The sequence below is a fragment of the Panthera pardus genome, unplaced genomic scaffold (genome assembly GCF_024362965.1).
Source record: "Panthera pardus isolate Hobbes unplaced genomic scaffold, ASM2436296v1 HiC_scaffold_6, whole genome shotgun sequence".
Taxonomy (NCBI): Eukaryota; Metazoa; Chordata; class Mammalia; order Carnivora; family Felidae; genus Panthera; species Panthera pardus.
Window position 1 is genome coordinate 10,659,890 of NW_026526991.1, and position 27,768 is coordinate 10,687,657.

General features: G+C 44.1%; 1 protein-coding gene across 9 annotated transcripts; it reads right to left on the minus strand.

Annotated features, from left to right (window-relative positions):
- Positions 1-4,066: 4,066 nt before the first annotated feature.
- On the minus strand, positions 4,067-27,651 carry RABL2B (RAB, member of RAS oncogene family like 2B). 9 transcript variants are annotated; one of them, XM_053894983.1, is made up of 9 exons: positions 27,524-27,651; positions 25,642-25,811; positions 13,128-13,189; positions 12,171-12,302; positions 10,323-10,402; positions 7,223-7,334; positions 6,794-6,891; positions 6,347-6,430; positions 4,067-6,171 (listed from the first exon to the last, which is right to left on the minus strand). In XM_053894983.1, exons 2-9 carry the CDS (start codon positions 25,746-25,748, stop codon positions 6,091-6,093), a joined length of 756 nt encoding a protein of 251 aa, XP_053750958.1. In that variant the 5' UTR covers positions 25,749-25,811; positions 27,524-27,651; the 3' UTR covers positions 4,067-6,090. The 9 variants fall into 9 exon arrangements, with proteins under 9 accessions (XP_053750958.1, XP_019302904.2, XP_019302902.1 ...); XM_019447359.2 differs by having other exon boundaries at positions 27,483-27,610; XM_019447357.2 differs by lacking the exon at positions 13,128-13,189 and adding an exon at positions 11,103-11,182 and having other exon boundaries at positions 6,794-6,888; positions 12,273-12,302; positions 27,483-27,609.
- Positions 27,652-27,768: the final 117 nt, after the last annotated feature.

Genomic DNA, 27,768 nt, shown 5'->3' on the forward strand with positions numbered 1-27,768 from the left:
GGGTCAATTCATCAAGAAGATAATTAGAAACATAAAGGATAAAAACAGATACTCTAAAAAACATATATGGATATATGCACCAAACAACAGAGCCCCCAAATAATGAGGCAAACATTAACATAATTGAAGGGAAAAACAAACAGTGCTACAACAGTATCATTTGAAGGCATCAGCATTCCACTGTCAATAGTGTACAGAACACGTAGACAGGAAGTCTATAAGGACATGCAGGACTTTAACCACACTGCTCATCAACTACACGTAATAGACATATATAGCACACTCTACCCAATAGCAGCAGAATACACATTATTCTCAAGCCCACATGGGACATTCCTTAGGACAGATCATGGTTTAGGCCACAAACAACTGTCAATAAATTTAAAAGGACTGAAATCATACAAAGGATCCTCTCTGACTACAGTGGCTGAAGCAGAAATCAACAACAAAAGAAAAATTGGGAAATTCACAAATATGTGGAAATTAAAGAAATGCTCTTAAAAAAACAATAGATCAAAGACTACATCACAGAGAATACAGAAGATACTTAGATACTTAGAGACAAATGAAAATGAAAACACAACATACAAAAACTTATGGCATGCAGCAAAGGCAGTGCTCAGAGGGAAATTTATAGCAATAAATGTCTGTTAAGAAAGAAGAAAGATCTCAAATAAGTAACCTAACTTTATACTTTTAGGGAGTGGAAAAAGAAGAGCAAACTGAACCAAAGCTAGCAGAAGAAATATAGAGAATAGAGAAGCCACAGAGGGGCACCCAGGTGGCTCAGTCAGTTAAGTGACTGACTCTTGATTTCAACTCAGGTAATGATTTCAGCATTCATGAGATCAAGCCCTGAGTCAGACTCCATGCTGAGCCTGCTTTGGATTCTCTTTCTCCCTCTCTCTCTCCCTCCCCTGCTTGCACTCTCTCTCAAAATAAGTAAGCATGAGAAAAAGAAAGAAAGAAAGAAAGAAAGAAAGAAAGAAAGAAAGAAAGAGAGAGAAAGAAAGAAAGAAAAACAGGAGTAATTACACCAGAAGTTAGTTTGAATAGATCAACAAAATTGACAAAATTTTAGCTATAATGACAAAGAAAAATGAGAAAAGGTGAAAATAACTAAAATAAAAAATGAGAGTTGTATCAAGACTAATTATACAGAAATAAAAAAATAGGAAAATCTATAAATAAGTACATCTTCCAAATTATGTAACCTAGATAAAATAAACAAATTCTTAGAAAAACACAAATTACCAAACTGATTCAATAAGAAATAGAAGAAATTGGAAGTTTGAACAGACCTACAAAGAGCAATGATTACATCAGTTTGGAAAAAGAGAGAGAGAGAAAAAAAGACCTTCTAGGAAAGAAAAGTTCAGAACCAGATGCCTTCACTGGTGAATTTTGAGCAATAGGTCAAAGACTTGATCTATTGAATTCTGAGCAATAGATCAAACATTTAAAGAAGAATTAACACCCATCCTTCCCAAACTATTCCAAAAAACAGAAGAGCAGCCATTTCCTAACTCATTCTAAGAGGGTAGCATTATTTTGATATCAAAGCTACAGTGCAAGCAAAGAAAATTACCATCAAATATCCCTAAAATCCCTTAAGAATTTACCTAAAAGATCTCTAAAATCCCTTAAGAATACAGATGCAAAAACCTTTTGCAAAAGATTAGCATATTCAATATCATATTAAAAGGATTATATGCCATCAACAAATGGGTTTGTTACAGGAATGCAAGGGTGGTACAATATGCAAAACTCAATCAATGTAATATATGACATTGATAGAATGAAGTGGATAAACAAACAGTTATGTCATTTGATGTAGGAAAAGCATTTGCCAAATTTCAAGTCTTTGATAATAAACACACTCAGAAAATTAGGAACAGAAGGGAGCTTCTATGACGTGATAAAGGTCATATGAAAAACCCATAGCTAACATCATACTCAACAGTGAAAAACTGAATACTTTCCCCTAAGATCAGGAATGAGGCAAAGATGCCTGCTTTCACACTTTAATATGATATTGGAAGTTCTAGTCAGAGCACTTAGGCAAGAAAAGGAAACAAAAGGCTTCTAAATTAGAAAGGAATCAATAAAACTTTTTCAGTATGCATATATGATTCTATTTGTAGAAAATGTACAAGTATCCACAGAAAACTACTAGAGTTAATAAAATAATTCAGCAAGGTTTCAGGGTACAAGATCAACACACATAAATGATCTGTGTTTCTATAACCAGCAATGAGCAATCAAAAAAGGAAATAGCTTCCACAGAATATCTGGAAATAAATGTAAACAAGAAGTGAAAGATTTTTACATGAGAACTACAAACACTGCTGAAAGAAATTAAAGACCTAAATAAACGGAAAGAGATCCCATATTCATCGATTGGAAGACTTAATATTGTTAAGATATCAAAACAATCTTTAAAAAGAACAAAGTTGAAGGACTCATACTTCCCAAGCTGAAAATTGTGCTATGAAGCTACGGTAATTACAATAGTGTGTACTCACATAAGAATACACATCTAGACCAACAGAATAGAGAGTCCAGAAATAAATTCATATAATCATGACCAATTGATTTTTGACAAAGGTGGCAAAACCATTCAAAGAGAAAACAATAGTCTTTACAGGGGTGTCTGACTGGCTCAGCTGGTGGAGTGTGCAACTCTTAAATCTTGGGGGTTGTAAATTTGAGCCCTATGATGGGTGTAGAGATTAGGAAAAAAAAAAAAAAAAAAAAAAAAAAAGAAAGTCTTTGCAACAAATGATGCCAGAACAATTGGATGTCCACATGCACAGGCATGAAGTTGGACCCCTACCTCACACCATATACAAAAATTAACTCAAAATGGATCAGTGACCTAAATATAAGAGCTGGAACCATAAAACTCTTGGAAGAAAACATAAAGGTTAAGTCTTCATGACTTTGGAATTGGCAATGGATTCTTAGATAGGTGAGCAACAAAAGGAAAAAAATTGGACTTTCATGCATCAAAGACATTATCAAGGAAGTGTAAAGACAATCTATAGAATGGGAAAAAATAGTTGTAAATCATAAATATGATGAGGATTTAGATCCAGAATATATAAAGAACTCTTATAACTCAACAACAAAAAGACAACCCAATTTAAAAGCAGGCAAAGTATTTGAATAGATATCTCTCCAAAGAAAATTTACAAATGGCTAACAAACATATGAAGAGATGCTCAACATCATGTCATTAGGGAAATGCAAATCAAAACCACAATGAGGTACCACTTTACAACACTAGAATGACTAAATGTGTCTTTAAAAATGGAAACTAACAAGTGCTAGCAAGGATGTGGGGAAATTGGAACCCTTGTCCATTGCTTGTAGGACAGTAACATGGTTCCACTTTGAGAAACATTGGAAGTTCCTCAAAAGTTTAAACGTGCAATTACCACATGATCCTTCAATGCCACTCCTAATTATGTACTGTACCATGGTCTGAATTATGTCCCCTTGGAATTCATGTTGAAGCCCTAACCCTCCATGTGACGGTATTTGGAGTCAAGGAATTTAGGGAGTTAAATAATGTTAAATGATGTAGGGCCCAATCTGGATGTCAAAGGATGTATGGTCTTTTAAGAAGGCGAAGAGAAAGAGATCTCTCTGATCACAAAGAGGTCCTGTGTGCACACAGTGAGAGGGCAGCTGCCTACAAGCCAAGAAACAAGGTTTCAGAATGAAACCAACCTTGTTGGTGCCCTTAGAGTACCCAGGCTGCAGAACTGAGAAACAAGCATCTGCTGTAAGCCTTACGGGCAGTGGTAATTTGTGACGGCAGAAGCCTGCTGCTCATGGAAGTCCGCGTACAAGCCTGTTTGTAGCAGCACTACTCGTATAGCTAAGAGGTGGAAACGGCCCAAATGTCCATCAACGAATGGGGGGGTGGTGGTGGTGGTAAACAAATGGTGGTAGATACATACAATGGAACACGATTCTGTCCTAAAAAGGAATGAAATATTTAATACATGGATGAATCTTGAAAACATTGTGCTAAGTAAAAGAAGACAGACACAAAAGGTCACAGTATATAATTCCATTTATATGAAATATTCAGGATAGGTAAATCCATAGACAGAATACAGCTTAGAATTTGCTAGGGGCTGAAGGGAGGGGGTCTGGGGGAGAAACTGCTTGATGAGCAAGGGGTTTTACTTTTGAGTGATGGAAATATTTTAGAACTAGACAGAGGTGATAGTTGCACAGCATTGAAATTGTACTAAATGGGACTGCGTCGTTTACTTTAAAATGGTTAATTTTATGTTATATAAGTTTCACCTCAATAAATTATTTAAAAAAAGATCCAGGGGTGGTGTTCCCTGTATTAGTCAGGGTGGAATGAACTTTAAGCAGCAGGTGGGTCTGAGCATGTGAAGGTGGGTGGCCATGGGTGCTTCTGGCACCCTGCCTGAGCACTCCTCCCCTGGCTGCTTTAAGTGTTGATGGATAACCCTGCCCTTTTCTCCAGAGAACTGCCCTTTGCTGACTCGCAGGAGGAGCCACTTTGCTTTGGAGGCTAGGGGCCACCACCTGCACCCCCCTCCCTGTCCCACAATAGCTGACCTCCACAAAAAGCTCCTGGTCTCTAAGTGGGACCAACTCTGAGGCAGAGGAGACTGAAGCTGGCCTCCCACCCTCTCCTGCTCCCCTCACTTTGGAACCTGACTCCAAATGGTTACATAAAACCAATACTGATGGTGAATTCTATGGTCTTTGAATGATATCTCAATAAAGCCATTATGTTAAAAAGATACTTACACGAGTCATTTACAACACCAAATGTTTTTTGTTTTGTTTTGTTTTTGACATTCTTAAAGGCCCACCTCACCAGGGTAACACATTCCCCCAAATCCCAGGTCAAGTTACATCTTTTCAGTTGAAATTGTAAGAATTAGTAATTTAAAGGCAAATAAGGTTTGTTCTTGTTTCTTGTTCTTCCCAAATACACATTCTTTTTAAAATGCTGAATTCCATTGAAATGGTCAGTAAAGCTGACCAGGGCTGCCCTCGCATGTCAGGTCAAGGCAACCTTCCTCCTAATCAGCTGATGATCACAAGTTCTTTCTGTGGGTTTTTGCTCAGTGAAATCCAGACCCACAAGCATGCACATAACGTGTAACGTTTGTGTTAAGTCAAGCTTTACTATAAAAATGAAAGCAATGGAAACAATGCACAGGATGATCATACACACACCAGTGAGCCCCAAGTCCAGGAGAGAAGTGGGAAAGGCAGTAGGGCAGCCCTTCTCCCTGCCCCACAAAGCAGTGCCCAAATAGTCTCAAAAAACAAGTGGGGGGGGGGTGGCGGCTACGGGAAGCTCTTCTAATCCAAATAGGTGAGCCATGGTATTAAGTGTTGTTAGACATGTCACCTGTTTCCCTGACTTTAATGGCCAACCTGTCCTGTGATCTAGACCTCAGTTTACCAGTGTGCTGGCAGTACCCAGGTACCCTGAGAAACATGTGGGATGAACAGCTGTCTGCTCAAAACCATTTCTAAAAAAAGTTGGTTGGGAGACTAAAGAGGAAAAAGAATGGAGCACCCCCCCCCCCCCCACCCCCCAAATCTGTAGAGGTGGGAATGGGATGGTAAGGGATTAGAAATAATTCCCTTGGTGGAAAGGCAATGAATAGGCCCTGAGGTCAGTTCTGGGAGAGAAAACACACCTCAGTTTCCTTTTATTTGAGAGATACACAAAGCTTGTTCCCTGAAGCTCTTCACTGCCCCTACACAACATAGGGAGGCTTCAGGTACTGATCTCTAACTCTGCTTGACGCTCTGCTTGGATTTCTCATACCTGTCGAGGGCGCTTGCTTGTGCAGACCCCATCCCTGTCCCTGAGTACGGGGGTGGGGGTGGCAACTGTGGAAAGGTCAGGTATCATGGGCCATGGAGGTGGTGGTGGGGGGAATGGGTGGGCTTGCAGGAGGTAGAGAGGGGGATGGCCTGCAAGAGTTTTTCAATTCAGAGCTGGAGGGTTGTTGAGGGGAGGGTATTCTGAAAGAACCCCCACCCCCCAAGTCCATGAAGAGAGGCTTCCTTCTCTCAGGAAGGGGAGAGGCTCTCAAGACTGCCACGCTGCACTTGGTCTGGCACACCTTCCTCCTTCTGCTCCAAATCAAAGTTCTGTGAACAAGGTTGCAGGTGAGGTCTGGCCCTGTACATGCCGAGCACAGCTCTGGTAATTCTAGGGGCGCATGCATGATGGGCATGTGTTGCCTGCAAAGGCTGGGTTATGTTCCACATCCCTCTGAGGAGAAGTTGTTTTCCTTATCCCACCCAAAATTTTGGCCTGACCTACCTCAAGCTCCTGCAAAACCTCGTCCATGAAGTCCCGGGAGTTGTGTTTGTACGACACAGCTAATCGAATTGCATCATTGAAGAGCTGGGGGTGAGGTGGAGGTGGTGGAAGGAAGGAAAGAAGGAAGACATGGCCGTGGGTGCCAATGCCCTGTCCGTGTCATATGTCCACCCAATACTCTACCCCTAAAGTCGGCAAGGTCACCCCTCAATTCACCTTCTCCCCATCAATGTACTTTTTCTCGCCAAGCTCAGCCCATTACCTCCCTTACTGTCAATACAATGACCCCTTCCTATTCTATTGCTCTGGATTGCCCACTCATAGTCCCTGCAATACCTGTCCTCTCCACCGTCCCTGTGGCCAGCCCTTCTCTTTGCAGCTTCCCTGGTCCCTTCACCATTTGGCCTTCCCTAACCTCACTAGACTACCTCTGCAGTCCACCATTACCTTCACAACATTGGTACCATCAGCAGCTGAGACAAAGTACAGGGGAAGGGAGAACTTCCTGGCAAAATTGAAGCTCTTTTGGGTCATCTTTATGTCTGCTGTAGAGAGAAGGTAAAACACTGGCCTGTCTATCAAGCGACAAGGACAGGAATTGGCAGGACAGGTCACTGGAGGCCCCCATTCCAGAAAGTGGGGCAGGCAGGGGCAATCAGGGGACATGTCCTAGAAAGAGTTCATTTAAAGGGATTTGTGTCTCGGGGAGAGGAAGATTGCCTCAGTTGGTATCTTTACTGGCAAGAGACTGATGGCAAGCAAACAAGGGAAGAAGGACAGATCACTGAAGGTTCACTGCCCCAGGAATGGAGGAGGAAATGTGTGGTGGTGGGTCCCCCACGGAATGCTGACACGCAGATGCAGGGATGGCCCCACCATCAATTTTATTGGCCACCACGATGCACGGGATCTCTGGCCTGAACTCCCGAAGCTCTGTGTACCAGGTGCTCAGGTTCTTGTAGGTGACTTTCCTCTGCACATCGAACACCTGCAATGAACACAGGAGGGGAGAGAGCTCAGGTTGTCGGTATCTGCACCCCACCCACACGTGATGTGCACATGCAGGCAAGCGGCCCCGTGAACAAAGGCTACACTTGTTCCCGTCCCTCTAAGGGAAGCCCTCAGAGCCTCAGATCCAAAAGTGGTTTTTAAAATGTTTATTCCAGGGATGCTTGCGCGGCTCAGTTGGTTGAATGTCTGACTCTTGATTTCAGCTCAGGTCGTGATCCCAGGGTCATGGGACTGAGCCCTTCGTTGGGCTCCGTGCTAAGTGTGGAGCCTGCTAAGAAGTCTCTCACTCCCTCTGTCCCTCTCTCCTGCACTCTCTAAAAATAAAATAAATCTTAAAAAAAAAGTTTATTCCTTTTCTGTTGTCACCTAATTCCGTTTACCTATTTTAACCAAGTTGTATCATTGTACTAATCAACAGTCTGTTACAAATTGTAAATTTTTGCTTTTTCTCCCCCTTAGTCTATTCTTATTTTTATTGCTTAAACTTTGTCTTAAAATTTCTTTGTGATAATTTTATTTTTATTTTTATTATTATTATTTTTTTTTTAATTTATTTTTGGGACAGAGAGAGACAGAGCATGAACGGGGGAGGGGCAGAGAGAGGAAGACACAGAATCGGAAACAGGCTCCAGGCTCTGAGCCATCAGCCCAGAGCCTGACGCGGGGCTCGAACTCACGGACCGCGAGATCGTGACCTGGCTGAAGTCGGACGCTTAACCGACTGCGCCACCCAGGCGCCCCTCTTTGTGATAATTTTAAATGCTTGTAAAATTCCCCTTTAGTTACTATTGATGTACTTTTAATTTTAAACTTTTGTTTAATCTCGTTTTCATTTTGTATTTTAAACTTCCTAAAAGTAGTTTCTAGCCATTATCATCATCATCATCATGATCATCATGAGGCAGCCGGCATCTCTCCTGCTTTGGCGGAGGGGGCAGGTGCGTCTTCGCCGCCACCAGGCTCTGGCTGCGGAGGACTGTGCTGGCTCTGGGAATCGCAGTGGTGCTTGTTCCTGCAGATCCTGGGCCTGATGCTGGGAGGGTCGTCCAAGCGTTCTTGTTGTTGGTAGTGGTCCACACGCAGGAGGCAGTGGGTGTTCACTGGCCAGGTCTCCACTTCACGACCACCACTAACCACCACTAACCCCCGCTGGGCCGCAGGCTCCTCCTCACAGTCTTGGGGAGAATCAGCCAGTTGTAGCGGAAGGAGCTGAGAGCCCTCAAGTGACGGGGCCGGTGCTGTGTGTCCGCTTGTCCCTCTGGATCAGGAAGCTGGAGCAGTTCCACACGACCATCCCTTGTAGGTGGCCGGAGATGGAAAGACTATCTTTTATTATTTTGTAGCTTGTAATTTGATTACCAGTTTACAAGTTATAGTGTTTTTTACCTATTTTAAAATATTAGCAATAAACATGAACACTGCAGACTGGCTCAAAGGACAGGGGAGGCCAGAAGTCCTGAGACGCTTCAAGTTGCTGCTGCAGGGATGGAGTCCCTCCAACCCCCGTGGGAGCTCCTCAAAGGCCATCCTCCAGGATGGGCTCAAAGGCCCCGGCACACAGTAGATAGAGCTGGACAACCCTGTAACCTGCTGGAATGGCTGCTCTTACTTCCAAACCACCCAGTCCTGCATGGGACCAAATGGATCTCACCCGGGGCCAGGGGCTTGCTCTGCATGGCAGTGGGCATGGGTCCCCACCCTGGAGGCAGCAGGAGGTCCCCCCGGGAGGTTCTTCCGTGGTACCCACAGGCCCCATTTCAACAAATGACCATGCTGTCTTGAATTTAAATGACACTTGTAATGGGTCTTCTGCAATCGGCTTCACATCAGGCTGCCTCCCATGATCACTGTCGATCACCTTTCATCCAGGTCTGGTTTCCTGAGCTGCCTCTCCTTGTTTTGAGAGCTGAGGAGGAGCTGGCTGGGACGAGGAGCAGCCCCATCAAGACTTCAAGGTGGTTCAAGGTGGAGGGTGGAAGCCTAGCTCCCTCTGGGACTAGCAGATCCCCAGGTGCTCATCGCCAGGTGAGCGCTTTCTACCTGCCTGGCCCCATGCAGCAGGCACCGGCAGATACAGGCATGTAGGAATGCTGGCAGGACAGACATCCCCAGGTTTCAGAAGACAGTCCAAATGGAGCCAATGGAGAGGGGTCAGAGGCAGGAGGAGTACACTCCCAGAGAGAAAACGGAGGTGGGCTCAAAGCCCCAAATGCCAGCGCAGAATCAAAACAAATGGCTGGGCCTTGCCCTCCCAGTTCTCCAAGGTCAAAGATGTTGACTATGTGAGCCTCCAGGTGAGACTGCTGGCCTGCACTGCCCCCATCTGCCTTTCCCAGTCACCTCCTTGTTCTGTCCCCTTAAAGATACTACCTAGTATTACAATTTGGAAAATTTCAAGAGATTTTGTGTTACGGGATAGTGGAACCTGTGAATGGAGCCAGGACTCTGGGCAGGAGGCCCTAGAGACACAGCCTTGCACAGCTCTCCTGTGCTTCCCTAGCCCTCCCTCAGGCCCTCTTATGGCACTTTTTATCCTGTGGCTCTGGGGGGACCTCTGAAGACTGTGTTCTGGACAGCACAGAGGAAAGGGGCCACTTGGGAGCAACACCAGCTGGCAGTCAAGGGGGCCTCGAGAGCCTATCCGAGTAGGTGGCTCCATCAGGAAAGGATTGTATTTGCCTTAGATGGCATGCCTGATGCTGAGGCCCTGGGTGTGTTCCTCCCCCTGGATGGGGGTTCCTCCCCCTGGATGGGGGTTCCTCATCCGGACCCACTTGAAGCGAAGCTCACCTGGGCCTGTTCACACTCAGAACCTCTGGAAGCACGTGTAGTTTGAAACCTCCCCAGGCTTCCCTGTTCCCCTCTCCCCCAGCACCCGGCCTCGGTGAGGAGGGCTCAGCACTGCTGGGTCACCCCTCAAGCTTGCCCAGAGGGTAGCCTGTCCACTGCCCGGCTGGTTTCATACCATGATGCAGGCGTGGGCCTTGTGGTAGTAGGAGGCATGCATGCTCTGGAACCGCTCCTGGCCGGCTGTGTCCCAAAAGTCTGCAACATGAACACAGCTCTGACTGCCTCATGGGGCCGGAGGGCAGAGAGACCCGAACACACTGAGCATCTCTGTGCAGATCTCTGTGTGCAGAAACAGAACACGCGGGGAGGACAGGGAGGAACGAAGACCACACAGCGCGCATGTGTGCGTCATCAGGACACAGCGCACCTGGGTGTGCCGTGGGAGGTGTGTGTATGGGGGTGCATGGGGGTGGGTGAGAAGAAGACACATGGGCAGGCCAGGAGGAAGGAGAATGCAGACAGGAAGTCCCGAAAGGGAGAAGGCAGGTGTCCCTGTTCTCCCACCCACAAGATGCAGGACCTTCCGAGGTCAAAACCAGGCTGATTTTCCACGTGTGTTGACCACAGATGGTGGACACAGGCAGGCAGGGTGCATGGCCTAACCAAGCAGAAGGCTATGACCTCACAATCTTAAAAGCTTTTGTGGAAGATAATATTCAGACCACAACTGTTATTTCTTTATGCTGGTTAAATTAGAATACCAGGTCAGAGAGCTGGAACGGAGGTCTTGAGTGCCTCCTCCCACCCTCCCTAGGCTCCTCTCTCGGTCCTTCCTACCACCCTTAGTCTCTGCTGGGGGTCTCATTTGCTCCCTGCCTGCCTCTCTCCCAGAGACTTCCATCCCCTCCCCTTTCCTCGCCCTTGAGAGTCTATGGCTCGGCCTTGTGCTGCTCACCCACAAGGACAGTCTTGCCGTCCACCGTGGCCGTGTGCTTGTACAGGGTCAGGGCATACGTGGACAGCTGTTGCGGCTGACTGCATTCAGGTTAAGGAAAAGAGATGAACAAAAAGGAAGGCAAGGAAGGTGCTTGGGGGGAGGCACTGGTGTGATGAAACTGGCCCTCTCCTTTTCTTTTTGGAGTTCTTTAGATTTTAAACTGAATGAATGTGGCAGACAGGATCACTTTCAAGTATCACTGGCACAAACCCCATGGAAAGGCGAAGGGCAGGAGAGGCTGGGAGACATCCCGGCCATCTAAGTACCAGGGACAGCATGGAATGGAATTTTACAAGAGAAGCCATCATAAACGGCATCACGTACTTGGAAAATGCAACCTTGGGGGCCCCAGCCTCTTCATGGACGGGGCTCTTGCAGGCCAGAGGGGAAACCCAGCCTTAGGCAGCAACATGACCATTCCAGGGAAAATTAATCTCTACAAGCTAGACAGCTGACAAGCTGTTTGTGACCTGCCTGTACATGAAACCCCAACAAAAAGCCTGGGGAATTACTTCCTGAAGCTGTAAGATGCAGGGTGGTCGAACCAGCAAAGCTGGGATGATGCAGGGGCAGCTGCAAAGAAGCACTTGGTAGAAGGTGAAGCAAGATATACTCAGGCTCCACTTTGGGGGTCAAGGCCCAGGGCAGGAAGCAGGACACTCTAGGGCTCTTTTCTGCCACAGTTCTTAGTAGATTGACGTGGGAAGCTTTTTAAAACCATCCCAGTTGCCAGGGAGTGTCTCGCTCCAAGCCTAGACCTTGGGACAATCCATAGGAGGAGGGAGCAGTTCCTGTTTTACAAAGTTCATTCATACTAGAGAATTTTAAAGCATTGGCCCAAGCTTTGAGGTCAGAGAGGTTAAGTGACTTGGCCAAGGCCAGAGCTACTAAGGAGGAGGAGGTGGGGTTTGAATCCAGGCACGTGACCAGGTACTGTTAGCCATTCTATTGTCTTTCTGATGTAAAGCAAATGCAAATAGGACACTGGTGAGAACAGTCATGAAGGAAACCTATGCATTCACTCACCTAGCCCTCCTCCCCAGAGCAAAGGGGTGAACAGTGAGGTTGAGTTGGCATGAGGGGAGAAGGGTCCCAGGAACAAGGAGCACTTCAAACTTTGAAGGATACAATCCATCCATGAGAAACCTCTCCATAAGTCTGTAAGGACAGTGTGCAAGGTGATCAGGGTACATCCTTCAACCTTCCTCCTCCTTGCCCCGCGTCATAACCCCTGTCCAGGCTGACAAGCTGGGGCCATTCATTCCACAGCCACACAGCTTCCTTTTAGGACAATGCCCAGGAACTGCCCCCCAACCCTCTTCTTGACTCCCCTTAAGTGCCCGGCATCCCTTAGTTGTAACACCGATCCAGCACCCACAGCTGCTTTGCCGGAGGGCAGGGACCTCACCTTCCTTCTTTTGGAGCACCACAACAGCCGGTAACCTATATTAGTTGAAGGGATAAAGACCGATCTTTGGAGCTCTGCCATACGTCTACACTGGAGAAGTCTGTGTGAACCATGAACTCAATAAATCTAAAAGTGAGTTTGTTTAACCCACTCATCCTGTCCTTGTTCCTGAATTATCTAGTTAGTGGCATCACCCCATTCTCCAAGTCTGGAACCTGGAATCAGCATTACTAGCCCCTCATAACAAAACAGGCTACATTACCACAAGTTCATATACCAGTCCACGCGAGGCTCTCAGACCCACTGTTCCTGCCTCTGCACACTACTGACAAACACCATGATCCCTGCTTTGTGCCTAGGAAACTGACACCAGGCAGACTGTGCCCTCTGCCCAAGAGCCATTCCCCTAATATTCTGCAGGTCCTCCAGGGCTTTGCTCAAATGTCACCTGAGCAGTGGGACCTTCCCTGGTGATCTTACTTGTAATAGGCAAGTTCTATCTTACCTTGTACTCTGTCTTACCCTGTAGGTAATACCAACAGAAACACTCAGTATTTTACTTATTGACAGTTTACCTCTCTCGACTAGAATGGGAGGCCACGAAAGCAATTTTAGTTTATTGCTGCACAGCCAGTGCCTAGGACAAAAAACATTTAGACTATGACTAGCATGCAAACACCACAGGAAAAACTGTAGCCTCAGTGGGGAGCTTAGATTTCCACCCTTGGGGGGTACCTCAACAACATTACCAAGCTGTCCTAATAGGGAGCTGGAACTTTCTTCTCTACCATATGGCAATGAGACACCCCCCCGCTGCCGCCACCCCATAGTGTCAGTGGAGACCACAGGTGCTGCCTCCCCCCTTCTTCTACTGAAGCAGTGCTGCAGGAAGCCAGCTAAAACAGAAGGTTCAAATAAGATTCAGAGTCTCATAACATGATCTTCAAAATATCCAAGTTTCTTCCAAAAATCATTCATCATATTAAGAATCAAGGAAGATCTCAAAGTGAATGAAAAAAGATAATCAATAAATGCCAACACTGTGCTGATACAGATGTTCAAATTATCTGTCAAAGTTTTTAAAGTAGCTGTCATAAATGAGCAACTATAGATGTGCTTGAAATAAATGAAAATACAGAAAGCTTCAATAATGGGCCAATTCCTAAAAGCACAAACAAGCAAAACTAACCTAGTAAGAAAGAGATCATTTGAATAGCTCTGTAACTATAAATCTCTAGGCCCAGATGGTTTCAGGGTAGAATTCTGCCAAACACTGTAAGAATTAATATCAATTTTGCACAATCTCTTCCAGAGAACAGAAGAAGAGGGAATTCATTTTATGAAGTCACTTTATCCTGATATCAAAATCAGTCAAAGACAGTACAGGAAAAGAAAAACAACCTTACAGACCAATATCTTCCATGAATATAGCATCAACAAATTATTAACAGAATTCAGGAACATACAAAAGAAGTTATACACCATGACCAAGTATGAAGCATTTCAGGCGTGCCAGACTAGTTCGATATCTGAAAATCAATGAATGCAATCTAACATATTAACTGCCTAAAGAAGAAAATCGCAGGATCATATTGATTGATGGAGAAAATGCATCTGCAAAACTCACCATCCATTCTCGATTAAAAAAAATAAAATAAGAAACGAGGGGAATTAGTATGTTGAAAAGTACAAAATACTGATGAAAAAAATTAAAGATCTGAATAAATGGAGAGACATACTATGTTTATGGATTGGAAAACTCAATAAAAAAACGATGTCAATTCTCCTAAAATTGATATACAGGCTTAATGCAATGCCTATTAAAATTCCAGCAAGATGTTTTATAGGTATCGTCAAGATTGCATACAACTTATGTAGGCAGGCAAAGGAATTAAAAAGCTAAAACAAATGTGAATAAGAATAAAATGGGAAGAATCAGTCTACCCAATTTTAAGACTTACTATAGCTACTGTAAGCAAGATGTGTGGTACTGGCAGCGGGACAGACACACAGACTAATGGAATACAAGAAGGAACCCAGAAATAGTCTCACAGAAGTAAAGCCAACTGGTTTTTCACAAAAGTGCAGAAGGCAATGGAGGAATGACAGTCTTTCAACAAATGATGCTGGGCCAAGTGAGTATCTACAAAGGAAAAAATAAACCTTTACCCCAAACCCTCATACCTTAAACAAAAGTTAATTCAAAATTGATCACAGATAGGGGCGCCTGGGTGGCTCAGTCGGTGAAGCGTCCGACTTCAGCTCAGGTCACGATCTCACGGTCCGTGAGTTCGAGCCCCGCGTCGGGCTCTGGGTTGATGGCTCAGAGCCTGGAGCCTGCTTCTGATTCTGTGTCTCCCTCTCTCTCTGCCCCTCCCCCCATTCATGCTCTGTCTCAAAAATAAAAAAATAAACGTTAAAAAAAATTAAAATAAACAAAATTGATCACAGACTTAAACGTAAAATGTAAAAATACAAAGCTTTTATAAGAAAACACAGGAAAAAGATCTTTGGGACCCAGGGCTTGGTAGAGATCAAAGTCCATGACTTCAGTAACATCAAAAGCATGATCCATAAAAGAAACAAATGGACTTCATGAAAAGTAGAACCTTCTGCTCTATGAAATAGCTTGTTACAAGACAGTGGAAGACAAGCTCTCAACAGGAAGAAAATGTTTGCAAAGAGCACATCCAGCAAAGACCAGTACCTGGAAAAATAATAGCCAAAACTCTACAATGAAAAAAACTCTCAATTAGAAAATGAGCAGAAGGCATGAAGAGACACGTAACCGAAGAGGAGATGTTCTACATCACCAGGCATTAGGGACATGGAGAGTAAGACCATGCTGAGCTATGACTACATGGCTGCCACGACGGCTAAGATAAAAATTAGCAATAACACTAAATGTTGGCAAGGATGCAGAAAAAACTGCATCTTTCACACATTACTGGTGGGAAAACAGACATTTTGGAAAATAATTTTATTTCTTTTTTAAAACATTTATTTATTTAAATTAAAGTTAGTTAACACACAGTGTAGCACTGGCTTCAGGAGTAGAACCCAGTGATTCATCTCTTACATATGACACCCAGGGCTCATCCCAACAAGTACCCTCCTCAATGCCCATCACCCATCTAGCCCATCCCCCACCCACTTCCCCTCCAGCAACCCTCAGTTTGTTCTCTGTATTTAAGAGTCTCTTATGGCTTGCTTCCCTCTGTGTTTTTATCTTATTTTTCCTTCCCTTCCCCTATGTTCATCTGTTGTTTCTTAAATTCCACATATGAGTGAAATCATATGGTATCTTTCTCTGACTTATTTTGCTTAGCATAGTACCCTTTAGTTCTATCCACGTTGCTGCAAATGGCAAGACTTCATTCTTTTTGAATGAAATTCTTTTCGTCTTCTTTTAGTATTCCATTGTATATATACATACCACATCTTCTTTACCCATTCCTCAGTCAATGGACATTTGGGCTCTGTCCATAAGGTGGCTGTCGTCGATAGCACTGCTGTAAACATTGAGGTGCCTGTGCCCCTTCAAATCAGCATTTTTGTATTCTTTGGATAAATACCTTGTAGTTTCTTAACAAATCGAACATATACTCACTGTATGGTCTAGCCATGAAATGAAATAAAATCTTACATCCGTGCCAAAACCCACACATGTGTTCACAGCAACTTCATGTGTACTAGCCAAGACCCAGAATTAACTGAAATGTCACTTGACAGGTGACTGGAAAAGTCTGGAAAACCACACCGTGGCCATCTACCATGAAATACTATTCAGCAACAAAAAGGAGCACACTATTGATAGTGCAACAACTTGGATGGGTTGTAAGGATATTATGCTGAGTGAAAAAGGTCACAGGTTGTATAATTCCATTTACACAATGTTGCCAAAATGACATGATTATAGAGATGGAGAATAAATTGGTGGTTACAGGGGTTAGGGATGGTGGAAAGTGAGGTGGGGTGGGTGTGAGTATTAATGGGCAGAATGACCAAAGTTTTGTATCTTAATTCCATTGATAGTTGCATAAATCTGCACATGTGATAAAATGACACAGAATTATACATGCATCAAACCAATGCCAATTTTCTGATTTTGATAATGTTCTACAGTAACTTAAGATATTATCATTGAGGAAGCTGGGTGAAGGGTGCACAGGCCCTCTCTGTACACTCTGTGCAACATCCTGTGAAATCTGTATTATTTCAAAATGAAAAGAGAAAAAAAAGCAAAACAGAGAGGGACAAAAACCACAAGAGACCCTTAAATACAGAGAACTGAGGGTTGCTGGAGGGGAGGTGGGTGGGGGATGGGCCAGATGGGTGATGGGCATTAGAGAGGACACTTGTTGGGATGAACACTGGGTGTTATATATGTAAGGGATGGATCACTGGGTTCTACTCCTGAAACCATTATTACACTGTATGTTAACTAACTTGGATTTATATTTAAAAAAAAGGCAAACAAAAACCACAGGTTGGGAGATGTCTGCAATGCTGGTAACTGACAAGCATGAATACACAGAAAATATGAACAGCTCTGATACGCAAGTGAGAGAGCACACAGCCTGTGCACTAAGAATACGAACAGGTGAATGGCTAATGAACATATAAAAAGATGCTCAGTGTTTTAATACTTTAATAATTTTAACGCAAATTAAAATGAAGTAGCTTTCACATCCCTTCAGACTGGCACAATTCAGAAAGTCACATGACACTGAATGTTGGGGATTTTGTACTGTGCTGGCAGCAGCATAAATTTAATAGAACTATTTTGGAGAGCAATTTGGATATCTCAGTGTTTGAGGTAATCTTAAAACTAGGCCATTTCACCCCGGGCCTAAGTGTGTGCCCAAGATGGTAGGCACAAAAATATTCACGGCAGTATTGTATTTAATATCATAAAAATGATAACATTGTAAATGTTCTTCAACAGAAGAATAGACAACTTTAGTACAAACTAGTTAAAAACAAATTTACTAAGTTGCTTACCACTTAGCAGATACTATGGTAGGTGTCATGACATAACACTGAACAGAACAGATGAAGATCCCTGTCAAGACAGACAACAAATAAGCCCTTAAAATATATGCAGCCACATGTGTGGTCATCGCATTTAGGACAAAGGCATCGCTATAGTTGAGTGGGGTTAACCGTTTCATCAATTAAGCATGTGGAAGCAATTGAGTATCTGTACCGGGAAGAGATGAACCTTGAGGCCGTTAATGAAATGGGGAAGTAGGAGGTTTAGGGGGGGGTCAACCCCCACCTGAAATATCCAGTAAACTGGAAAAGATGATCAGAACGAACCAATTCAGAACTCCGGAACCTGAGTGGACGCACAGAAGCAGGACAGCACTAGGTGGCAACAGAGTGCTGATCCCCGTAGAAGGGCAACCTGCGCCAACCAGCGGCAGCTGCCCATCCCTCAGGCCTGCCGCACCAACTTGGTGAGCTGTGCTCCAAGGTTCTGGCTACGGTCTGGGGTGCCGGAGAGATATTGCCCTCAATCAGTCTGGGTCACATGTTTTGCTCAATTAGGTCTCAGCTCCCTCAGGCTTCAGGTTTCCCGTGCTGGTGTATATTGGAGATTTCAAGGGCTAGGAAGATCTTAGTTTTTCTTTCCATTTTTGGAGCCAGAAGTTTAAGGAAATCTTTGTCAGGTCACTATCTGACCACAGATAATAGAACAGAAACATCAGTGACCACACACAAGGAATACACACTTTGTGAAAATAGTCTGGAAAAATTACAAATAGACAACTCTAGCCCCAAACAAGGGGAAATCAGCAATGCCTGAAGAGTGGGAGAATCTGATTTTTAAAGTTGTCACATTAAAACACTCAGACTGTCTAATTCTCATCAAAACAACTCCAAAGCTTACAAAGAAATGAGAAGATATGACCCATTCTCATGAAAATAAGAATCTGACAGAATCAACCCCAAAAGAAATGCAAACATTGGAATTACTCGTCAATTATCAAAATTGGGTATCTTAAATATGCTCAAAGGGCTAAGGGAATTCATGGACAAAGAATTAAAGAAATCAGGAAATGATACATGAATAAAATGAGAATATTAATAAAGAGATAAAAATTATGAAAAGGAACCCAACAAAACTTCTGGAGCACAAAAGCACATTAATTACAATGAAAACAAAACAAAACAAAATAACCTCACTAGAGGGTTTCAACAACATATTTAAGCAGGCAGAAGACAGGGTCAGCAAACTTGAAGATAAGGTGGTTGAAATTATCCAGTTGGAGAAGCAGAAGAAAGAAAGAATAAAAATGAGCAGGGCCTAAGGAACGTGTGGGACAACACAAAGCAAACTAACATATGCATCGTAAAGAAAAGAGAGATCTGAAGAAACAATGGCTAAAAACTTCCTAAACTTGACACAAGACATGAATACACACACCCAGAAAGCTTCACACATTCCAAGCACGATAAACCCGGAGATCCACATTGAGACACATCATAGGCAAACTGTTGAACCCTAAAGACAAAATCCTCAATAAGACAAACAGCCCCTTTCTCATCAGACACCACTGAAGTCAGAAGGCAGTGGGATGACATATTTAAAAGGTCCTGAAAGAAAAAAGCTGTCAACCAAGATTTCTATATCCTGAAAACTATCCCTCAAGAATTAAGAAGTTAAGACATTCCCAGATAAAGATAAGCTGATGAAGCTCATTACCAGTGAACTTGCCCTACAAGAAATGCTAAAGTGAGTCTCTTTTACATTAACACAAAAGGGCACTAGATGGTAATTGGAAGTTGTGTGAAGAAGTAAAGATCTTCAGTAAATGTAGCTATGTAGGTAAATATAAAAGCCAGTATTCTTGTACTTTTGGTTTGCAACTCCCCTTTTTCCTATACGATTTAAAAGGCAAATACAGGGGTACCTGGGTGACTCAGTCGGTTAAGCGTCCGATTTCAGCTCAGGTCATGATCTCAAGGTTTGTGAGTTTGAGCCCCGTATCAGGCTCTGTGCTGACAGCTCAGAGCCTGGAGCCTGCTTCCAATTCTGTGTCTCCCTCCCTCTCTCTGCCTCTCCCCGGCTTGTGCTCTGTTTCTGTCTCTCTCAAAAATAAATAAACATTAAAAAATTTTTTAAAGGCAAATACATAAAACAATAACTATAAATCTAAGTTAACGAGCACTGAACATATAAAGATGCAGTCTGTAACAAACCAATACAAAGGCTTGGGATGGAGACATCTAGGAACAGAGTGTTGGTGTACTACTGTAACAAACTGGTAATATTTAAATAGGTTGTTATAAGTTTAAGATGTTAATTGTAGTCTTTAGGGCAACCACTAAGAAACAATTAAAGAATTATACAAAAAAAGGGAAAAGAGAATCAAAATAGCACACTACAAAAAAAAAATTAATAAAAAAAATATTAAAGTAATTGAGGAAAACAACCAAAAGACACAGAAAACAAACAGCTAAATGGCAGAAATAAGTCCTTCTTTACCAGTAATTGCTTCAATTACTGTTGTTTCAAATGTCCATGGATAAAGCTCTCCAATGAAGAGTGAGAATACTGGCAGAATACATGAAAATACCTGATCCACGCATGTACTATCTGTAAGAGACTCACAATAGACCCAAAGTCACAAAAAGGTTGAAAACAAAAGATGAAGATAATCCATGCAAACAGTATCTAAAAAGGAGCTGGGACAGCTGTACTAGAGTCAGACAAAATAAACTTTCAGTCACAAGTTACGAAACAAAGAAGGATATTACACATTGATAAAAGTTTTTTTAATCTACCAAGGAAATATAAAAGTTATAAACATATATGCACCTAAAAACAGAGTCCCCAAATACAGGAAGCAAACACCGATAAAAGTAAAGGGAGCTGTAGTTAGCTGCACGAGAACATACTAAGATCTCAAACCCCACTGTCAGCAATGGGGACAATGGCTGAGGCAGAACAACAAGGAAACCAAGGACTTGAAGAATACCACACACCAGTCAGACCTAACACACATACAGAGCACACTACACCTAACAGCAGCAGCACATGTCTCTCAAGTGAACACAGGTGATCACATAAAACAAGTCTTAATAAAATTAAAAAGACTGAGATCATAGGAAGCATCTTTTCCAATAGAATGGAAGGATACCAAAAATAATAGCAGGAGGAAAACCAGAAAATTCACAACTATGTGGAAATTAAACAACACAGTATTAAACAAGCAAAAGGTCTAAGAAGAAATCATAAGGACAATTAGAAAATGTCTTGAGACTTGGGGTGCCTGGGTAGCTCAGCCAGTTAAGTGTCTGACTTTGGCTCAGGTCTGTGAGTTCTGTGCTGACAGCTCAGAGGCCTGGAGCCTTCTTCTGATTCTGTGTCTTCTTCTCTCTCTGCTCCTCCCCCACTCACGCTCTGTCTCTCTCTCAAAAATAAGTAAACATTAAAAAAAAAAAAAAGAAAATGTCTTGAGATGAATGAAAATGAAACACAGCAAACCAAAACTTAAGGATGAAGCCAAAGATGTGCCAAGAGCAAAATTTATACCCGTTAAGCACATACCTTAAAAATGAACAAAGATCTCAAATCAACGACAAACTACACCTTAAAACACTAGACACAAAAGAGCAAACTAAACACAAGCTCATGAGAGGAAGGTAGTAGTAAAGATTTCAGTGAAGATAAACAAAATGGAGACTAAAAAGACAATGGAGAAACCCCTGAAACAATAATTAGGTCTTTGACAAGATCAACAAAATCAATAAACCTTTAGCTGGGCCAAGGAAAGAGAGAGAAGGCAAAATCTGATCAAAATCAGAACTGGGGACACTAACATCAATTTTACGGAAACGGCATGGAGCCTGCTTGGGATTCTCTCTCCCAAACTCTTTCTTGCCTCCCCTGCTTGCGGGCTCTGCCTCTCAAAATAAATAAACTTAAAAAAAAAAAAAAAAAAAGAGACTACCATGAATAACTGTATGCCAACAAACTGGATACTCTAGAGGAAATTTCTAGAAATACGCAAACTACCAAACCGATATAAGAAGAAACAGAGAATCTGAATGGACTATACCAAGTAAGCAGTATCCAAAAATCTCCCATAAAGAAAAGGCCAGGACTGGATAGCTTCACTGGTGAATTCTACCAAGCACTGAATGAATTAACACCAATCCTTCTCAAACTTGTCCAAAAAATTGAAGAGGAGGGGCATTTCCTAATTCTTTCTAGGAGGCCAACATTACCCTGATTCCAAAGCCAGACAATGACATACAAGAAAAACAAACAGTATCTTTAAACATACATGTAAAAATCTTCAACACAGCAATAGCAACCAAATTAATATTAAAAGGATCATATATCGTGCTTGCTTCAGCAGCACATATACTGAAAAAAGGATCATATACCGTGACCAGGGAAGATTTCTCTTGGAATTTATGGGTGGCTCAATGTAAGAAAAAACATACCATATTAACAGACTGAAGGAAAAATCCTACCTGTTCTCAATAAATGCATAAAAAGCATTTGCCAAAATTGACACCATTTCATGACAAAAACACTAAATTACTAGCAATAGAAGGTATTTCCTCGACAGGATAAAGGCCATATACGAAAAAACTGTAATAAACATCATACTTAATTGTGAAGGACTAAAAGCTTTTCCCCTAAGATCAGAAACAGGAGAAGGATCCGACTTTTGCCATTTCCATTCAACACAGCCGTAGAAGTTCCAGTCCAAGCGCTATGGGGAGAAAACAGCCATTCTGAGCTGCTGCTCAGGCATCTGACAAGCAGGACAAGGGTGCTCACACCGAGTCTCGAAATGCAGATAAGAACCTGAGCTTAGGATGCCTGCCCAAGTTCCCACTTTGTCTTTCCCTGGCACCTTCTAAAATAACCACTTAGGGAGTGCCTGACTGGCTCAGTCATAGAGCACGTGACTCTTAAATCTCAGGCTTGTGAATTCAAGCCCCACACTGGGCATGGAGCCTCCTTCAAAAAATAAGTAAATTAAATTTTTTTTTTTTTTTTTTTAAATAGCCACTTAGATTTGAGTCTGCAAAAAGTGAGTGACCTCCACCCCCAAACACCTTATAAGTGCTTGCTGGTGACCCAGGATGGAGGGCTGCCCTTCCCCTGGCTCATTTCACTCCCACTTCTGGGATCCGTAAGTAATAAGTCTTGGGACTTTTTCTTGTGGGTGTATTGAAAGTGCACCTTCAGTCAAAACAAGCCCAGGGCTTTCACTTCCCCAAAGTGGGAGCTCAGGGCTGGCTTATACCTCTCATCCACCCTTATCCATCAGGTCATAGCCGGCATATTCTTTTTTTTTTTTTTTTTTTTTAATGTTTATTTAGAGAGAATCCCAAGCAGGCTCCATGTTGTTAGTGCAGAGCCTGACGTGGGGCTCAATCCCATGAACTGTGAGATCATGACCTGAGCTGAAATCAAGAGTCAGACGCTCAACTGACTGAGCCACCCAGGTGCTTAAGTCAAATACACCAGCTGCAAGAAGCCCCTAACACAGGCACCTTTGCAAGAAAAGGAAATAAAAGGCATCCAAATTGGAAAGATGGAAGTAAAATTATTTCTATTTAAAGATAATGATTTTATACATAGAAAACGCTAAAAAATCCACAAAAACAGTAATAGAGCTAACAATTCAGCAAAGCTGCAAGATATAAATTCCACACACAAAAATAGTATTTCCATACACTGGCAATGAAAAGGGAATTTAACCAAGGAGACATAATACTTGTACACCAAAACTATAAAACACTGCTGAAAGAAATTAAACTAGACATAAATAAATGTAAAGATATCAGTGTTCATGGATTTGAAGGCTTACTGTTGCTAAGTAGATAACACTACCCAAACCAATCCACAGATTCAATGCAATCCTTATCCCAATCCCAATGACATTTTTGCAAAATAAAAGAACATATCTCAAAATTCATATGGAATTTCAAGGGATCCCAAGTAGCCAAAACAATCTTGTGAAAGAATAACAAAATCGAGGGACTCACATTTCCCTGAGGTCAAACCTTCACACAAAGCTATAATACTTAAAATAGTGTGGTACTGGCACAAATAATATGAACATACAGACGAACTGAATAGACACTTGAGAAATAAACCCTCACATACATGGTCAACTGATGTCTGACAAGGGTGTCAGGACCATTCAATGTGGGGGGAAGCATTGTCTCTTAAACAAATGATGCTGGAAAAACTGGATATTGCCATGCCAAAGAATGAAGGTGAGTCCCTTCCCTCACACCATATACAAAAGTTAACTCAAAATGGATCAAAGACCTAAACTTAAGAGCTGAAACTATAAAACTTTTATTTTTTGTTAACATTTGTTTATTTGAGAGAGAGTGTGCATGTGAATAGGGGAGGGGCAGAGAGACAGAGAGAGAGAGACAGAGAGAGAGAGACAGAGAGAGAATCCCAAGCAGGCTCTATGCTCAGCCTGGAGCCCAATGTGGGGCTTGATATTACAACTGTGAGATCATGAACTGAGCTGATATAATGAGTCGGATGCTCAACCGACTGAGCCATCCAGGTGCCCCAAACTATAAAACTTTGAGAAGAAAATGTAGGATCGTATCTTAATGATATTCCCATAAGAGCAGATATATAGACCAATGGAACAGAATAGAGAGCCCAGAAACAAGCCCACACATATATGGTCAAATATCTCATCAGAGAACTACGACTATACAATGGAGAAAGGATGGGGGCACATGCAGGAGCGAAGGAAAAGCCCCCCTCAGGAGGCAGTGACCAGATCTGAGGACGCCTGCTCACAAGCAGTGGAAGAACTACATCATTAGATTCCACCCTCAACAGAGGCTTGGGGGGCCAGAAACACAGGTGCAAACAGGAAATGGAATCAAGAGGCACGAATGTGCTGTGTGAACAAGAAAGGCATTTCAGAGAAAGTCTGGTGCTTGGGGCGGCCCCAGTGGCCAACACTGTGGTAATCGATGAAGTCTTGTATTACTACTTTGTGTTTGTCGTCCTAAGGGAGGCTTGTAAGAAACTGGCATTGAACTTGGGGCTGGGCGGCACCAAGGAAGCTGGCAAGGTGGCCATCTTGGAGCTCACACCAAGCTACACTCTCTACAGCCCCCATCTGCTAATGAGCTGACAGCTTGCTCCCTGCCTGCCTGCCATTCCTGCTCCCTGTGTGCTGGGAAATACTAAACGTGGTTGGGGAAAAAGGGGGTGCTATTTACTATGTAATCTCCCCATGCTACAACACTCACCCACATTTTCGTTGTACAGGCATGTTGTTGAGGGCGGTCAGAGTAACTGCAAGACGCTAAACTAGAGCTGCAGTGTGTATGTATGGCGTAGGGCAGAGAGAATGGGAATTCATGAAGATGGCCTAAAAACCAGCAAAGCCCTTGGAATCAAAGGGTAAGGTAATAAATGATGAAGCTGGAAGACAAGGTAGATCTGGAGCACCTAGGAGACAAGACTCAAGCTGAGAAGGCAGAATGGGAGGTGTGGGATCTGCCAGTATCGTAGAGCCCCTCCTCAACCCTACAGGTGGGAGTCCCAAACTGTGCACAGGGGCACTGGAGCCAGTTATGATGCAGCCAGTCTCCACACTGATCACAGCCAGTCGTCATTTCTTTCTACTCTGCTTAATCTGGATGGGTTCCTCCAAGAAAGCATCTGCACCGCTTCTAATCAATCTGTCACCGGGTCTCCATTCCCACTGTTTCTGCCTCACAGACTCGCCCACACAGCACATGCAGGATCCCCTGGCTCTGATGTCCTCACCCTGGACTGCTTCAGTAGTCTCCAGGGTGACCTGCCCATATCTGCTGCTAGGACTCATGGAAAAAGCTTGATTTATTCAGTCCTTATGACTTGCTCCCCCCTCCTGCAACACACACAGCTGCTGATGTGTTCCCCCTCACCCCCCCCCCCCCCCCCCCCGCCGACACCTGGGCTCCAACCAAGACTATTCCCTACCACCCCTATGGAAGTCATGATCCTCTGTGCCTCCAGCAGGTTTTTCTAATAACCCTGACCTGCGCTGGGACTGGTCTTTCTTCCCTCATCTCCCAACATACTTGGATTTGCCCACAGCGCTGTCTCCTAGGCAGATGATCTTCACGTTGTCATCAGCATCATATTTCTCTTGGTCGAGCTCACAGGGTTTGGCTCTGTCGCTGGCCATTGGCTCCCGGCTCCTGGCTGTTCAGCCTGGGGTAGGTGCGTGTGTAGGGGGTCTTGTCACTGTCTGGGAAGTTCAAGAAGAGGCTGTTGTTAAAATGATGGGAAGTTTCCAAATCTATTTCTTCCTCTTCCTGGACTGGGGAGAGAAGGAGCTGATGAGAGCAGGGCCCAAGGACACACTTACATCCTTCTCTACTCACCACCAACCTGGCTGTCACTCGCTTCACTGTGGGGTTGTAATCTTGTCCCCACCCAAATCCTCTTCGGGTGGTGGACCCTATGTCATCTCTTTACTACAGCTATGTTCACGGCCACACCTTCCACTCCCACCTCAAAAGACAGTATTTTACAAACTGTACATAGACAAGTTTCTCACTGGTAAAACAAGGACAAAAACCAGTGCCCATGTCATACAATCAGTGTGAGACAGAGATAGTCCTCTGTAAACCTGAGCTCTTCTCACTGAATGACAGCCCACACAGCCAGAGACACCTAATGTGCACTCCTGACCACCCACCTCATGCCTCTCACCTCCCCTTCACTTTTCACCCTGGTTCAATCAGTAGCTGTTTCTTCCTCTCTCACTGTGGACATTCCACAGACCCTCTTCTCTAAGGTTATTTCAAGTATCTTCTAAATGCTGACGATGCCAAATCTGCACCTACACCAAGATTGCTTCTCTTGGCAGCAGACTCAAGTAGGCAACTGCCTACCAGACTTGGACTAGTAGATTCTGCCACACAGGGACAAATAACACGTGAAAACACAAATACTTAAGTCCTGCCCACCCCAAACATCAACCCTCACATCCCTCATCTGTACAAGACAGTGCCGGCCACCCAGTGACAACATCTAGGTGTGACATCATCTCTAGCTCTGTTCTTTCCTCACTCCCAAACAGAACCTTTAAAATTGTACTGAGAATGTACAATAGTCCAGACTCTGAGGTAATTAGGCACATAGAAATGACGCCATAGGCTCTTACTGAGCATTCACCATGAGCAGACCTTGTGCTGGGTTCAGAAGAAAGGAGACACGATGTTGGCAGTCTACTGTGGCAAGAGCGATGGCAAGGGTGTGAACACCGCGGAGGGTGTAAAATACCAACAGGATCCCGAGTTTCCCTGATTGTACCACCGCAGTGCCATTGCCTCTCCTCAGGTAGGTACTGAGCCTTGTTTACCCAGGTACCCTCAGCTTCATGAGCAGTGCCTGGGAAGTGGCAGATGCTTGGTAAGCATAATGAAGGGGTGCCCCTTCCACTTCCACGCTGGAGCAGAGTGACCTGTTCCAAAGCCAAACCCAACCTTGTTAACTTCAAGCTCGAAGAGTTTCAATGGTTGTCACTGTCCTCACCATCCAGTGAGCAAGCTGTCTTTCATTCAACTTTTTTTTTTTTTTTTTTTTTTTTTTTTTTTTTTTTTGGCATTCAACACATCTCGGAACCAACCTTCCCGGTTAGGCTGGACTGCCCTCGCCCCCAGACCGCTGCGTGCACCCAACGACGCGTCCTTCTCCTGCCTAGGGCCTAGGGATGGTGGGTCCCAACGCTGAGCCTGCTGGGGGGAAACAAATAAGACCACGGACTCCGCAGGCTGGCCCGCCTGTGGCCAACCATTCCCCAGTCCGCGCCCGCCGGTTATGCATCCCGATCCTGCCCCGGTCCCCGGACCACCCCGCCCCGTCGCGTTCCGCCCCAGTCCCCGTTCCGCCCCGAATCGCGTCATTCACCGACCCGGTCCCGCCTCGGACCCCGCGGGCCAGCCGGGGACTTACTCCGCGCCGCGCTCCGCTTCCGGCTCAGTCGGCGTCCTCGCAGCTGCTACGCAACCGCGCAAGGACCCAGAGGAGGGCTGCCCGGCCGGAGGCCTGAAGGACCCCTCCTGGGCGCGGGCTGGCTAGCGCGGTGCCGGCCGGGAGGACCTCAGGTGATTGGGTGAACCGCCGCCGGTGCTGGGTCGCGAGGGGCTGGAGGCCGGGCGGCGGGAGTGTGCGGGGTGTGCTTCCTGCGACGTTCAAGT

Bases quoted from the DNA above. Each gene is read 5' to 3' on its own strand.
- RABL2B (XM_053894983.1), bottom strand. From the start codon at position 25,748: ATGGCCAGCGACAGAGCCAAACCCTGTGAGCTCGACCAAGAGAAATAT. The intron at 12,303-13,127 runs GTAAACTGTCAA...CTGTCCTTACAG, and splicing joins TCCCATTCTAGTCGAGAGAG to ACTTATGGAGAGGTTTCTCA. The intron at 10,403-12,170 runs GTGAGTGAATGC...TTCATGTTGCAG, and splicing joins GCTCTGGGGAGGAGGGCTAG to ACTTTTGGGACACAGCCGGC.